Source organism: Choristoneura fumiferana, chromosome 5, assembly GCF_025370935.1.
Source record: "Choristoneura fumiferana chromosome 5, NRCan_CFum_1, whole genome shotgun sequence".
In the NCBI taxonomy this organism is placed as follows: Eukaryota; Metazoa; Arthropoda; class Insecta; order Lepidoptera; family Tortricidae; genus Choristoneura; species Choristoneura fumiferana.
This window is the reverse complement of record NC_133476.1, coordinates 11,473,896-11,491,092: the sequence shown is the minus strand read 5'-3', so window position 1 is coordinate 11,491,092 and position 17,197 is coordinate 11,473,896. Positions and strand designations below refer to the sequence as shown.

Sequence of the window (17,197 nt, the reverse complement as noted above, 5' to 3'; positions counted from 1 at the left end):
AGGACCAATTATTAACACTAAGAATGTATTTCGTCCCTTTCGGTGTCGAGAACTCGAGACCCTTGGTCCGTGGGGCCCAGGAGCACTAAAGCCTCTTCAAAGAGATTTCGAAGAGGCTTATCGATGCTTCCGGTGACTGAAGAGCTGGCAACCTCGCTCTAAGAATTAGCCTAGCGATTCGACGAGGAAATGCTGCCAGCATCTTCGGCACAATGCCGCAGGAGCCTCTTTAGGGTTCCGGAGCCAAAATGGCAAAAACGGAACCCTTATAGTTTCGCCATGTCTGTCTGTCCGCCCGTCCGCGGCTTTGCTCAGAGACTATCAATGCTAGACATCTGTAATTTTGCACGAATATGTATGTAAACTAAGCCGACAAAATGGTACAATAAAAATAAAAATAAATGTTTTTTTTTTAGTGTACCTCCCATAGACGTAAAATGGGGGTGATTTTTTTTCTCATCCAACCTTGTAGTGTAGGGTATCGTTAGATAGGTCTTTCAAAATCATTAGGGGCTTGCTGAAACGATTTTTCGATTCAGTTATTTGTTTGCAAAATATTCAACTTTAAACTGCAAATTTTCATTACAATCGAGCGTCCCCCCCCCCCTCTAAAATCTAAACACAATTCAGAATTTGTGAATTTTTGAATTCAATTTGTGAATTCAGAAGTTGGATGAGAAAAAAAATCACCCCCACTTAACGTCTATGGGAAGTACCCAAAAAAAATGTTTTTTTAGTTTTTTATTGTACCATTTCGTCGGCATTTTGATTGTCCCTGAGCAAAGCCGCGGACGGACGGACAGACAGACAGACAGACATGGCGAAACTATAAGGGTTCCGTTTTTGCTATTTTGGCTCCGGAACCCTAAAAACAGTAACTATACCAAAAGCATGTACATAAACGATATATGTCCTTGCTAATGACATTGTTTATTTTATAATTACTTTTAAAACACAATAGCTACATTAAACATTTAAAAATATGACTGTACAAAAAATATATATGCTAACCTAACCATAAATAAAAAATCCCTCCTAGGTCACCGTCGCTGTTCATTGTGCCCAGAAGGCTGGCAGCATTCCCGCGTTGTATCGCAAGGCTATCCTTTGCCCAAAATAGCTGCCAGCCCTCTGGTCACCTGAAACATCAATGAGGCGCAACCGCAATGAGGGCCATCGTTTTTTGTCTCACTAGATGGCGCACTGTTGCGTGAGGTTTTTAAGTATGGCTTTCAAAGTCTGTTATTACAGGCGTGAAAACAAAGTTTAGATTAAAATCATATTTAACACACCTTAAAACCGTACCATAAAAACATCGAGCATGCCACAGTGTTGCATAGTCCCCGTTTTGTTCGGAAAAAAGGGAGGACAAAGATTTCCGAAAGACAAAACTGTCTCAAAACACAGACATTCATTGCCCCGGAACGCATATTTGCCATAATCAATTTCAGATATTGCAAAATATTCACAAAATTATTCTAATTATAAATAAACCCGCGTAGCTCACCCAAAAACTATGAGATTTGACATTTCGTAGACCTCACGCTACACTAGTGCCTCTAGTGGCGAATTCATATGCGATAGCCCTCATTGTTGACTTCCTTATTTTTCATGCATTATTATGTGACGTCAAGATCGCTTAACTTCTTTCTAATGCAAAAAAAAAAATCATAGGTAAAATTAAAACGAAATATTTCAGCAAATAGAAGGGCAAGTTGGATCATGTTGGATTGAACATAAATTGTTAACGGTGGAGTTTTATGTAAAAACTAGCTTTTGCCCGTGGCTTCATTCGCGTTAAATTTGGGGTAACATAGATTTAATTTCTACGAATCTTTTTTTCGTGTTTTGATTGATTTTTCGGAGGATTACCTATATGGCAATACAAATACAGACAGACGTTTCACAGATGGTGCAAATTTTCGAATAAAAAAATCAACCTACATAAACATAATTCATACCAACTTTGAACTCCAGCTGTTTCACATATTCAGGAGTAGAATTTCGAAAAACGTTAAAGTGCCTACGTGTTTCTTTTGAACGCAACTTCGTACACGATAGTTATTAGATAATTCCCGCGAGATCATCAGGCCTACGCGTCTGTTCCAGGCGAATTTTGGCGTGGCGCCTGTGCACAACGTCTTTGGTGACTGACCAGACCGATGCGAGAGCGACATGTTCGCCCACAGGCCAGACAAGAGAAGTCTGCGGATGTTGGTGCAGAACCGCCTCCCGCGAGATACGAATTAGTAAATACTAACTACAGAAAGCTACACTGTTTTTTTTCTTTATAATTTAAGTCGTGTGTATCATCCAAGCTGAACGTACATGACTGTAAAATTACGTATCAGAGCTATGAGGGGTTCCCTCATGAGCAGACGACCTTGGCTATAGCATCAGGTGGTGTCTATCATATGAATTGTCATTGAAAGAAATTGAATAATCTTGCAAAGTTTCTTGTGAGTGCCATTATAACTTTTGAGGAGTTCGTTCATGCGGAGACGATCTGGCCGGACTACCTGGATGTCACTGCCAGATTATTGTATTGTCACCAGATTCACATAAGTATGCCAAATCTACAGTCCTTAGGTTAATTAGTTTAGCCTGTGCTTTTTATGATTCAATTAGTTTAAAAAATCCTCTTTAAACGTTTAATCCCGTGGGAATTTTGCGAAATATTGAAACAAACTGTAAGTGTTACCTACGTGCATGCCAAATTTGAGGTCTCATATTTATAATTCCGGAGTTAAGGCCGCTTTGAAGCGAAAAAATAAATCCCATTTATTATTTATCCCGTGGGAATTTCGAAAAATCCCTTTTTACCTACCTACCTCTATGACTCTAGAAATATATATTTCAAATATCAAGTCTCTAAATCAGCTAGTTGGCTAGTATAAAATAGTACGCCTTATCCCGTGGGAACGTCGGTAAATTCTGAAAATTGTTTTTAGCTGTTAGTATTAGCTACTTGCATGTCAAATTTTAAGTCTCTTAATAATAGTTACGGAAATATGGTAATTTCGAAGTGAGAATATAAATCCCATTTATTCCCTATCCCGTGGGAATTTCGAAAAATCCTAATAACGGTTTTTATCAGTTAGTTACCTACTTGCATGCCAAATTTGAAGTCTCTTATAATTATAGTTACGGAAACAGCCATTTTAAAGTGGAAATGTAAATCCCATTTTATTTCCTATTTCGCAAAAATCCCTTCTTTGTGTACTGTCTATGTCATAAGGTATATGTATGCCAAATTTCAAGCGTTTAACTTCAGCGGTTTGGGCTGTGCGTTGATATATCAGTCAGTCAGTCAGGTCAGGACTTTGAATTTTATATATATGGATAAAAGTAGCGGCGCTATGCAAAATGTGAGTGTCGGCGACATCAACTTTGCGAGATCCCTGTCATTTTATTTTCCAGTTAGGAAGAAAACTTTTAATAAAACACGTTTCAATAATACATTAAGAGTATACTGTAGTTATACACTAATTTTATTGCTGAAATAACAAAAAACGCACCTAATTCCTTACTTTAATATAAAAAGACGAACTTTTCGGTTGTCCGACTTACTGTTTCTTTTTTGCGTCATAATCACTGCCAGCCACTATTACAGCTTCAATTTTCAGCAAAGACAATTGAATATGGAAACAATTGAAGTCAAAATTATCCGATGTAAGTATAACTGGATGCCTTTTATTTTTACCCGACTGCCCGAAGGAGGGTTATGTTTTTAATTCATACAAATACTTAACAAAATGTATGAATGAGCAAATAAAGTATTTTTTTAGCTGATGATATATTTCTCCTCACAATACGAGTATGCCAAAACAATTTTAAAACTCTATATCGAATAACAAATAAATAATGAAAAACAAAAATAATGACTCCACATTAAATACCACACAAATTACTCCATATATTTAAATTTAGAGTTGATTGACGATTTTTTTTGTGATTCAGCTACGGCATTACCTCTGGAGAAATAGTACAAAATATTTCCTTTATATATAAATGTACAAATAAAACTTAATAAGATCCTAGCAAATATTGCCGATCCGACACTGAGAGTTGCAGCTCCATTTATAAGCACATAAAATACTAAGAGCACCATGGATGTACGAGTAAATTATTGTATGTTTAGATAGGCCTATTTGCAACGGGATCTAGCCCGTAATACCCTTGATCAAGATGCATGGCTTTACTTACTGGCAATGAAAAAGCAAACGAGCAAGCAAAGGAAGGGTCAACCAATAAATACACATTGGACACCAACTTTACATATCTAGGCGGTTTCATTATTTATTTTATTTTACATCACTCCATGCAGTAAGTAGTATTTTCAACTTACTGTTTAGGCTAGAAGTTCCATTTTTAGGGCAAGGCGTAAAACTGCGTACAAAGCACAGGAGGTAATGAAGAAAGCTTCAGGTTGCGTGGTTTTGATTGGCATAGGTATGCAGGAAATATTACGATTTGAGACAATGCTTATTTTATCACCCTAGTTACGTAATGTAAAGTAAGATGGCAAGTGTTTTGACAATCAATCAATATATGCTGTCTGTAAATGACTAGCAGGTTAACTTTCTCTAAGCTAGGACATGTCAGAGCGCAGAACTATTTGGCGGGATACGTGTGAATTTTAAATACTGATTAATGATTATAAAAAAACAAGTTAACTGCGATATATTTGATGAGTAATGAAACACAAATAATTTATTTATAAAACATGAGAACTTAGATTAAAATTATCCTTGATAATTAAAAATATAAAAAAAAACAAGATAATAAAAACTGTATTTCATGAAATAATTGGGTACAACAGTTTTTACTTAAATTTGTCTATATTCCTAGCTTCAATGGTATTTATTGAAAGTGTCGTCAGTTTACGTTCGCTGAGGGATCCACAGTTTTGTACTTTGGCTTGCTGTGAGTAAAAGGTAGATACCGGTACTTGATCATGTGCTGAAAAGAAATAAATCATTATTCATGACTTACTAAGAAAAATATTGGGTTCCATTACGCAGTGAAAACTGAAAGTAAACCGATCATGTTGCTTAAAGATCAAAAGTACACTGACTTAATGTGCAGTAGGTACCTATATTTTGGGCTTTATCGTAATATATTCTAAAAGATCATAGATGGTCGCAAGGGTCCATTCATAAGTAAGATGCGTCACACAAGTTTATAATATTAGTATGGCAACGAAGTATTAATATATACATACACACATACATAAAATCACGCCTCTTTCCCAACGGGGTAGGCAGAGACTACGTCCTTCCACTTGCTCCGATACGATCCTGGCATATCTCTCGCTTCCTCTTCATTCATCAATCTTTTCATGCATACACGTCGGTTTAGAGTACTCCTGACCCGACTTTTCTTAAGAACGGGATGTTTCTTCACCGTATTAATATATGTATTATAAATAAGATGATCTTACCTTGATTTGCCTCTTCATAGTTATACAAAATAGAGTTATAAAATACATAACTAAAATAGGCCAGAATACTGGAACATTGAAAGCATCAATGAAAGTGCATATGAATCCGATTATTGTACTTTTGGTAACAGAAAGCCAGAATTTGAATTCCGGTAATCTTCTTATAAATGGTCTGAACTCTTCAGTGGATCTGGTTGGAAGGGCTGGGCCATTATCATCGTCTTCACCTGGAGTTTAATTGCTTATGTTAGTACATATTTAAAATGCATAAATATATCACTAACTATCATAGTCGTCAGAGAAGATCAGTGTTGAACAAAGACCACTCCCTAAGATCGCCACAATGAATCGCCATCTGCATCCACCAATTGCTCACAATATTGTCAGCTGTCGCAATATTTTCATATTGGCAGCAACAATACTGTCAACAATATTGATAGAAAGCTGTAATTCTAGAATATGTGTAGCAACTATGCCGACAAAATTGTAAAACAAATTAAAAAAAAAATTTTTTTGGGGTACCTCCTGGGATACCTCCTACCCCATAGACGTAGTGGGGGTGATTTGTTTTTCTGGTCTAACCCCATAGGAGAGGTAATGTTGGATACTTATTTTAAAATCATTAGGGGGTTGTGAAGATGATTTTTCGATTTAATGATCTGTTTGTGAAATATTAAAATAAAAAAGTACAAACATTCATTAAAATTGAGCCCCCCTAAAAGTCATTCGTTTAAAAATTTTGGAAAAATTAATTATGCTAGTAATATATCAAATTTACAAGGAAAACTATAGCGGGAAATTTTGCTTGATAATTATTAGTAGTTTAAGAGTAAATAGCAGCCTAAGGTATAAAATATAAATATACTCGGTAGATTCTGTACAAAATACAAAAGATTTTTCCGTATCCTCTCTTGGGGGTGTTCGACACGCTCTTGGTCGTTTTTTTTTTTGTAAGTATACGTATACGATAAGTTGATATGATAACAAAACTATTCAAGATTATTTTGCAATAAATGTTAATGCAAAAATAATACATACCGAATATCATAACTCAATCTTATTGCAGGTGTATATTTTTCGAAAAAATCAGAAAAATCTAAATTTCTCGAAAATTATGAGATATTTGCCGATGTAATTTTCTATATTTGGTATATGACTTGCCTACCTATCTCCCCTTTAAGTTTGTCGTACTACTTACAGGACACCTTCTATGTCTATGTACTATTGTTATTTTCTGTGAAAAATGTATGTAACAGTAAATAAAATGTAAATGGTGAAAACCGCATTAAAACCCATTGCAATCAATGTAATGCGTATTAAACTGTAGATACACATTGCCAAACAAAATCCCCATCAAAGAATGTCCGAACTATTATTTGTTTGTGTAACAAATAAAATCATCACCCACACAAATTAATTAAAAGAATACGTGACGAAATTTGAACCTAGTCTTTACTAAGTTACAGTTAATTTCGCTAGCGGCCATATTCCACAATTAATAAAAATATTTACGTGTGCGTAGAAACACTGATCCCACCACACAAACAAATAGAAAGAATACGTGACGAAATTTGAACCTAGTCTTTACTCTATTACAGTTGAATTTCGCTAGCGGCAAAACTCGCAACGCTTGACACTTGACAGCTAACTCCACAATTTCACATACGCATGCTCGAATATGAATGTAACCTTATCAGAAAAGGCAGAGGGATTAATTTCACTTGCTACATTGAAGGCGACGTTGCAAGATTGCTTGGATGAGTTTGACGTTTCTTAAGACGGACGAATTCAGGTTGTAGAACAAAGAATGCATTCGGACTTTCGGAGAGGACTTTTGTAATAAAAAGTTTTTGTCAATTAAATTAAAAAAAAATGAAAAGGTAACTTTTAAGCTAATTTTCTTTAGTCCAAATGTTTACCGTTTTCGAGATAATCTATATACAGCCGGATTAAGACTATTTGATGCCTTAAGCAATGCACGCCTATGCCCCCCCCCCCTTATCGATATTTTAAATAAGTATTTATTACGACGAAATATTATTTTATGAAATACGATAGAGATTATGGGGAGGCACGAGCAAGCGGATTTTCAAACAGCCTTACCTTTTATGTGCTAACATAAAAAAAATTGTTGCTGTTTATGGTGCCCCCAAGACGTGATGCCCTAAGCAATCGCTTAATTTGCTTATGGGCTAATCCGGCACTGTCTATATATATAAAATTAAAATAATAAACAGACTAACTGACTGTTGATATATCAACGCACAGCCCAAAACGCTGCACCTAGAGACCTACTTTATGCCCCTGGTTACCGAAGTACTCGTCAAGACGACAAACGAGTCCAAACTTGATGTGGTCGTGTCGTTTATCACAGAGTTCCTATGGTCACCCGCTAGCTTTATCATCAGATCAACTCCATGTTATAATAATATTGCATTGTCATCGGATTCAAGTATACATTGCGTGTAAAATTTAAGAAGATATCCACTTCAAATTTGAGTTGAAAGATTCCACCCGAGCAAACATAGTTACATTACACTGCAAATAAATATAATGCTTGTAATAAGTTTTTGTTAAAAATTTAATTTTTAATACATGATTTTTTGCCGAATGTACTTTTTGTTGACTGTACTTGAATTGTCGTCTAAACTACATATCTGTACCAAATTTCAAGTCAGTACTATTAACTATTGAGGAGTTCCCTCCTGCAGAGACGATTCTGACAGAACCACCAAGTTGTCACTACCAGATTATTGTATTGTCATCAAATTTACATAAGTATGCCAAATTTCAAGTCGATCGGACCACTGGAAGTGGGTCAAATTTAGCTTCCAAGATTTGACCCAAACAAACAATAAATAAATAAATAAGCAAACAGGGCAAGCTACAGAAAAGCTTCTAAACATATCGCCGAAATGTAAACACTTGTGCAAGTATTTCGAATAAAAAACAATTTGAATTCTCATCCTCCTTGGTTCTGGCTGTTTGCTTCTAAAACCATTGCCAGCGCACGCCGCGCGCAGCTCAAAAAAAAAAAATTGCAGGCTGTCTGTCAGCACAGTTCATTCGCGGGAAATTCGGCGGACTTCGTATGTTGTGTAATTAAATAATAAGAAGCTCGACTAGTGTGAATAAATTGTAAACTGTATTATAAACCTTGTAAACAGTTTAAAATACTTAGTATGATTTTTTAGTGTAAAAAACAATAGGTAAACATAGTGATTAATACGGTGTAGATTTGGCGAGCGCTTTATCAAAGTTGGCGTCATTGAGGTTTGTGGTTCATAAATTGCTTTATTAATTTTGCACAAAAACGAATAAACCACACAGTCAGACAGTCAGTATATTATATTATCGAAGCTTTATAAAACATAATTAAAATCGCAAACTTCAAGGTAAATATTCAAACGACATAGCTACCCGTTGCTAGGCAACTCGGTAAATAAAATAGAGTGACGGCAACTCCACTACACTTTTGTTCCATGTTCTGTTGTTTATCTGTTTCGTTTTACTGATATGCTTTCCTGTGCGTGTGACAAAGACAAGGCATTTGTCAATGTTGTGGAATTCTGGCAACGTTTATCTTTTAATTAGCAATTTAGAAATGGCTTTAAAAATTAATTTAAATCAATATTTCTCTCTGATTATTAGAATTTAATAGAAAAAACAACAAATACTCGCTGAAAGTATGATATTCCATCAGATTTGTTCCGTTTTCGCGAGTGATTTTGCACTTTTTAAAGACGCACGTGGGCATCGTTACGCTTGCACTGACAACAACGCTGTGCAACAACGTACTGAGAAAAAAGAAGGCCACATTTACCAAAGTGGCGCTCATTTGGCTCGGTATATTCGGACGCGCGACTGTGGATCTACAGTTTAATACATCAGTGCATTGCATAGCTTAAAAAATGTAAGCGTATATATGTACATACATACAAACAGACAGAGATACGGCAAGAAGCAACTTTATATACCTAATAGAGCTCTATGGCGTGCATTGAGTAGACAGCAGGCGCTAGCTATCAACTGCCTACCCTGCAATCAACCCAGTGCAGACCAATTTAGAGCTAAAGATGGGCAAAACTATTAATTGCCAAAATTGGACTGCTGAAAATACAATTAATTACAAATATGAATCAAGCTTACCATCAAAATCCATGGCAGGATCAATTTTCGGTGTGAGGAATGCAATAAATAAATTTAAATGGTAGATACCAAGTGCGTAAGTCACGATGTACCATCCCTGTAAGTAATGATTTTAGAAGTTAATATGTAAAAAAGCCGTGGTGGCCCGAGTGGTTTGACCTATGGCCTCTAAAGCAGAGGATCGTGGGTTCAAACTAGAGATGGGCCGAATATGGGTTTCACCGAATACGAATATTCGGCATAATTGATTCCTTTACGTAAACAATACAAGTCTGAACTTCTTGTCGCAAAGCGCGCGGATGAAAGCCTAACCCTCCCGCCCGCTACCCCCGCTGTACCCGATGTTGGTCTTGCATCATCTAGTAAATAGTGAAACTCCAACACGTGCGTTTGTTTTGGTTATTAATACGGTATTTGACAACTCCTGACTTTGCCATATTTTAATATTATTATGAAAATTTAGATATACAGATAGTGTTTAGCGAAGAGAAAATTAACATCGGTTGAAAATTGGATTTATAGTGTTTTTTTGAAAAATCTATATACCTGTTTTTTTTTTTCAAACGCTTTTCTCTATGCAGCAAGTATGGCGGTACTGGCGTGTGGCGTCACATGCCAGTATGTCTTTCTCTGTCTAATCTTGAATTTCAAACCTTTATAACTTTGTTTTTTGTAAAGGTAGCTTAAAAATAATTTTTCTATTCGTTAACAGGCATTGTGTAGTTTTAATTTATAAAACATATACAAAATAGTCAAATACCGTATTATTTCAAGTCTCTTTTATATTGTATTCTAATCCAATTCATGACAAGCGTAAACAAAGACGCCATTAACTCGACCATAGACATTTAGCGATGTGAAAACCTAGAACCTATTGCAAAATAATTAATCTGTTCAGTAACTCAATTACTTATTATTTTAATAGATCAACGTATTTTTGTCTATTTTATTATTTACAATACTTGATTTAATTCCAAATGTTTATTCAATTCTAATAGCAGTAACTATTTTTTAATTTTAAGGAAAATAAATAAAAATCGCTTATTCATCCGCGCATTAATCGATTTTCAAAAAGGTCAAATTTTCTACCATCTCTACTCTAGTCTATGCTACTTACTAAAGATTATACACATGTTTCAATCAAGAAATAAAATCAGATTTCGACGAAGATTTTGCAAATTAAAAATAAATATTGGGATTATTAAATGAATTTTGGTGAGAAAAGTGATTAGACATTTAGTTAAAAGACACGAATTATAGATAAATGTGTTATTGATTTGATCCAGTGGGTGTGTATATAAGAATTTTGATGAAATCGGTGTTTACAATTTTAATATATTGGATAGGCATAACGTATCATGAGTTTCTTTTAACATAACATAAAGCCTCACTGTACCTCATAAAAATAACACATTTAACACCAACTCAGACATGGCTTAATACAGTAAAAAGTTTGAGTACCACTTTGCCGAACATTCGGTGATTTAGCCGAATCTTTGGTAAACCTGCCGATTTTTTTTTTCATTTTTTATTCGACTGTATATGACGAATGAAGAATATAAAGCGAATATTCGGCCCATTCCCAGTTCAAACTTGGTAAATTTTAACATTACGAGTCACATATGTTGATTCATATCTATCTACACCCCACTGTTGGGCAAGGGCCTTTTCTCAGAAGGCTCAGCTTGCAGTTCCCATGCATACCTTTAGCAGATTGGGAACTTAACATACCAAAAACCAAAACAAACATTTAAATTTGTAGTATATTACATATTATATTGTATAACTTTTTACTGTACATAAAACAGATGCAAATAACAATTAATACCAGAAAGAGTTGTACAAAGGCAAACTTATCCCTTATTTACAGTTACTTGTCATTTTAAATTTTAAGTATGTTTGTGAAAAATAAAATGCATACTTGGCAATTTACAATAAGAAATTTAAATATTTGTTTGGTGGCATAGTAAACAGTTGCGTTGCTCTGAGGATGAACTCTGGTTGAGTTTGAAATGCATCAGTGTTGTGTGGTGGTGGTGATAGTTGGGTTTGTGTGTTCTCACAGTTTGGGAGGTGGAGGAGCTGCGTGAACACACATTTGTTGCAAAGATATAGCTATTGTAAGGTCATGGATGAGCAAAGTAATTGTTTACAGTTGATTGACATGTGATCATGGCAGTTGTCAGAATTACACAAAATTAAAAACCAAAGTAAAGACTATTTAGCATAAAAATATTGTTTGTTATGTAACTCCAAATCAAATGTATGGTCGACGCCATAATTCGTGAGACTAAATTGACAATTCATTTTTTTTTAAATTTATTTCATGACCGTGGATTCGAAGTCCTTCAGTCGGTTGACAATTATTTTATTTTTTATTTTTTTCATGACCGTGGATTCGAAGTCCTTCAGTCGGTTGACAATTCATTGTGCTCAAGTGTTGCCACAGTCAGGGTAGTGCTGTTCGTGTCGATATAATAAACATTACGGCATTGGCTTCTAGTGATATTTATTCATTATTTGCGGTGACAATATCAAATTAGTTTAATAATTTACTTTGCAATGTAAGATATCATTGTGAGAAGTGCAAATACGAACCAACGACAATTATTTTATTTATTGTTTTGATTGGCCTCACCTTAAATCCGCTTTAATTATTTTATATGCGCATGATATCATTGCCGTCCCCAAGTGCGCAGTGCGCTAACCGAAGTAATAGTTTCATCATTATCTTCAGAAGAGACGCCATTTTGTCACCGGTAATGTGTCGCAATTGGCAGGGGCAGGGGGACTATTACGAAATTCTAAAATCGAAGTTCGTATCGTACCGCCACTCTCACTGTCGTATTAAATAATATTAACGTCAGCAGGACGGCAAGATAAGAAGTTCGAATTTTATACACTTCGTAGTATTATAGGGCTAGGGGCGGTGCGGGGCATTTGTCGATTTTTCACTTTGAATCGTAATATAAAATAAATAAAAAATATCACGGGACAATTCACACCAATTGACCTAGTCCCAAAGTAAGCTTAGCAAAGCTTGTGTTATGGGTACTAAGCAACGGATAAATATAATTATATAGATAGATACATACTTAAATACATATTAAACACCCAAGACCCGAGAACAAACATTCGTATTTTTCATACAAATATCTGCCCCGACACGGGAATCGAACCCGGGACCTCAAGCTTCGTAGTCAGGTTCTCTAACAACTAGGCCATCTGGTCGTCTAAATGTAATGGATCTTAAGCCTATGAAATGATTCACGGATCGGACCGCATGCTCTTGAATCGATCTCAATTTATAAACCTAATAAATACTACTTATAAAAAATAATATCTACCAGTTTTTCTTCCCTTGTCCAAAGTACTTCCGAATTCCCACCCTAATACTTAAGAACCTTACAAAAACAAGTAGGTATTTAGTAGTTCATCTATTGTAAAGATCTCTATTTTCTCCATGAAAGTGACAATTGCAACAACAATATTCCCGAAATTGTACAAAAAAATGCCACTTAGCACACCATTTAGTCGGCTACATCACTATTTAATTTCGTCGAACCCTGGTAACCCTGTAACTGTCATTGACTTGTCAATTTAGTCTCACGAATTATGGCGTCGACTTTAATAGCTAATGGGCGGCTGACAGATGCAAATTAAGTCAAAATCGTGTCGAATGATATATATGGATATAATTTAATTTGCCATAATGACAAATCTAAGACATAATAGATAGAAACACTTAATAGTCTTGGAATTCTCAGAAGGTGATAATTTAAAAGTACTTTCTCAATATACTAATATGTACGGGTATGATTTTATTGAGCACCTAACTAATAAATGCGTTTTCGGCAACCTAATAAATAATATTTGTTCCTAAAATAGTAGATCTTTCACCTAAATTGAATCACCAAATAATATTAAAACGGTTACCTAAATATTATTTAAAAATTACTCAGAAATAATATTGATCATCAAATAATTATATTGGATTCCAAAATAATAGATGTGTAACTAAAACTTAATCACCAAAAAATATAGAAATGGCTTCCTAAAAACTAATTATAATCACTGGAAAATAATATTGATCAACAAATAATTGAACTGAAATTTGATGATAATGATATACCATAAATGAAATAATAATAATCTTCTCCGAAATCACACCAATTGACCCAGCCCAAAACTAAGCAAAGTTTGTTCTATGGGTTCTAAACAACGGGTAGACATATACATATACTAAAATACATACAAACATTCAAGACTCAAGTACCTACTACAAACATATTCATCATACAAGCATTAGCAAAAAATGTTCGGTTCTTGCACTTCGCGGGCCGCGGCCCGCTCGCGCACTGAGGGTCGCGGTTCTACTTAACACTTCTCCTCGCTCTCTGGTCATTGTACCTAACCAGACCTGCCTTAGTAGAATAGGTAGAGCATCAAATTAAGGAACTGATCTATTTATTAGGTGACAGATCTATTATTTTGGTGATTGAATTTTATGATCGAACTATAATTTAGGATACAGGTTTACATTAATCTGACAACTCATACTTAGAGACAGATTTGGTTAATTTGATGACTAATATATTTCTTAGGGATAGATATAATAATTACAGTATCGCAGTTTAGTGACAAATCTAAATTGAAGTGACAGTAAATATAGTTCCCATTATGTACTATGGAGGATAGAGTATTATGTACTGATTTATGTATAAAGACTTATTAGTCTGCTTCCAGTAGTATCAAAGCTTTTTGAGAAACTTTTACTTCAGAGAATGCTCTCAATACTTGCTGAGAAATCCATAATACCTGATCACCAGTTTGGATCTCAAACAGAACATGGTGCAATGGAGTAAGTACACCAAGTGTACAAAAGTATCAGAAAATCGTTAGAAGGTAAAGAGTTCTGCATTTCTTGACATCAAACAGGCTTTTGATAAGGTGTGGCATAGACGTGGGGTGGGGTGGTGTGGACTTTTATACAAAATTAAGGCTTCCTCACACATTGTTTGAGCTTTTGAAATCATATCTAATATATTCAAGTAAAAGAAGGACATCCAAGTTGTACGACATCTTAGCAGGCGTACCACAGGAATCCATGCTCGGCCCATGCTGTACACAATTTTTAAAGTGGACTTGCCAGCGAGGCCAGGAATCACCACAGCGACATATGCAGATGATACAGCAGTTGTAGCAAGTCATAATAACCCATACACCGCCTCTAAAATGATACAGGACAATCTAAACAAGATACAGAGTTGGTTGAAGAAGTGGAGAGTGAATTTAAGTACAACTAAATCAGTACAGTCACTTTCACATTGCAACAAGGGAACGAACTGCCCCACAAAGATACTGTAAAATATTAAGGCATGTATCTCGATCGGAAACTAAACTGGAGACGCCACATACAATCCAAAAGAGACCAAGTGAACCTAAAAATGAGAAACATGCAATGTATAATATATTGCAATAAATCAATAACATTCACTACTAACATGCATGATTCTCATTCAGTGAAATGTAAAAATTTCTTTTGAGTAATAAATTTCTTTAAACCAAAACTCTGTACTCAGCACAGACAGCACAGATAATAAATTACTAGTGTATAAGACCATCTTAAAGCCGATATGGACCTACGGTGTACAACTCTGGGGCTCTGCTGCCACCTCTAACATAAACATCCTACAGAGAATGCAAAACGCCATCCTAAAAAAGCATCTCAAATGCACCATGGTTTATCAAAATTTCCGATGTTCACAAACAACTGAAAATGAACACAGTGAAGGAGGAAATAACCTCAGTTGCTAACTGCTACAAACAAAGACTAGAAAGGCATACAAATCGTCTTGCTACCAGGTTAGCCAAGCCAGCTCATAAAAAGCGTCTTAAAAGATCTGCTATAATGGATCTAGTAACCAGCACTGACAGCTGAAGCGTAGATGTTGAAAGAGAAGAGGCTCCCGATGGGGATCTTCCTCAACAAGCCAATCTCACTTCAACCCATCTGCTTAGTCTAGGGACTGATTGCAAGATCAAGTATTAAAAAAAATAATAATTTATGTATAACAAAAATTGCATTTATTTTTATACATAAACATTCCTCTAAATTTAATCGGTTTTATCCATCTTATGCTTTTGTGACCATATTGCATCCGCCATCCGCCCTTTGGCCATTGACTGTTAAGTAAGAAAAGGTTTCTGGATACCAACTACATGTACTATACTCAAGATAAAAGATAATATTACATTATATTCATCATATCTTAACCTTGACTGGTCAGCCTGCTGTAGTTACGATAACTAAACAACATATGATATTAGCCTAAAATCACATGCAGTAGGCTCTACATAATTCAACTGTTTTTGTGTTATATCACAGAGCAAACAGATATTTTTATTACATACAACTAAATAATTAACTATAATGCACATTTATGTTGTAAAAATCATCACATATGAATATCTCCTGTACACCATGAGACTTGACACTTATAGAAGTTGTAGGATGTAGATGTGGCTTCCTTAAATTTCTTTAGATTCTAGAATAAATTGTTGCTTACTTGCTTGGCAAATATTCGTAGCATAAATACTGCTAGTAGAATAATAGTTCCAATCCATCTTCCTCTTGCATATGGTGTCCATCTATCTAATGTACCTTGATATATCTAAATAAAGATAAAACAATTTTATTGTTAGTTCACGTACATTTCAAACTATTTGACTTAATTAGTGTTTCACTACAAGTAGGTTAGTCAAATGTCATCAATAAATGTAGCAACATGGTACCAAGGAAAGGAATGTAGCGTCCCATAAATTCAAGTTACCTGAGACAAACGAGTCCATGCTGAGAAATTATCCTTTTCGCGATTTAGACGTTAATCATTTCCATCCATCATAAACGACAATCTCACTTTTTCGAAAAAGACTACTGTTTTTATTATAGGCTAGTTGAAATACATCACTGATACATTCGAGCTTAAACTAAAACTTTGATTAATAACATCTAAACTAAACAGTAAAGTACATTTAATAACATTAATCTATTTAATTTGCTGTACCTAGCCGAATAAATCTATCGTCAGCAGGAAAACTCGTCGGCACACAGATAAGAACATAGTGATGATGATGACATATATGACATGACATAAATGCGACAGATAAGAAGCTGAATTTCTAAACTGAAATTTAACCAATGATATCGCTTGATATTGTCGAAAAAGAAACAAACGCCAATGGGAATGTTATTTACTAATGGTACGTGGCCTTCTTTGTGCTCTATGGCCACTAACTCCATTTTTTATGCCGTCCGCAAAGGCCGTCCGTCACCAGGCGTCACTAAAAAAGTGCCGCCAATAAGACCAATTTATTTCAATTCATTTATAGTCGGTATATAATAATTCACATGTATAGAATTGTTAATTATATCGATTGCCTTAATTGCCTTATAGCGCGTACACACCGGCCCAACGAATGGATCGTTGGTCGTCTGGACGGCTTAGCGAACACCAACGTTGGCGTGTGCCGGCGATCCGAAGCGTGGCGGTAACTAACATTGGCGCGTACAATACACACCGGCCCAACGAACGAAACCCATTC

General features: G+C 35.3%; 1 protein-coding gene across 1 annotated transcript; it reads right to left on the bottom strand.

The window, feature by feature from the left end:
* Positions 1-4,773: 4,773 nt before the first annotated feature.
* LOC141427727 (protein RER1-like) lies at positions 4,774-16,895 on the bottom strand. The gene is made up of 6 exons (XM_074087322.1): positions 16,860-16,895; positions 16,426-16,458; positions 16,162-16,266; positions 9,593-9,689; positions 5,444-5,670; positions 4,774-4,962 (listed from the first exon to the last, which is right to left on the bottom strand). Exons 1-6 carry the CDS (start codon positions 16,893-16,895, stop codon positions 4,879-4,881), a joined length of 582 nt encoding a protein of 193 aa, XP_073943423.1. The 3' UTR covers positions 4,774-4,878.
* Between the last annotated feature and the right edge of the window lie 302 nt (positions 16,896-17,197).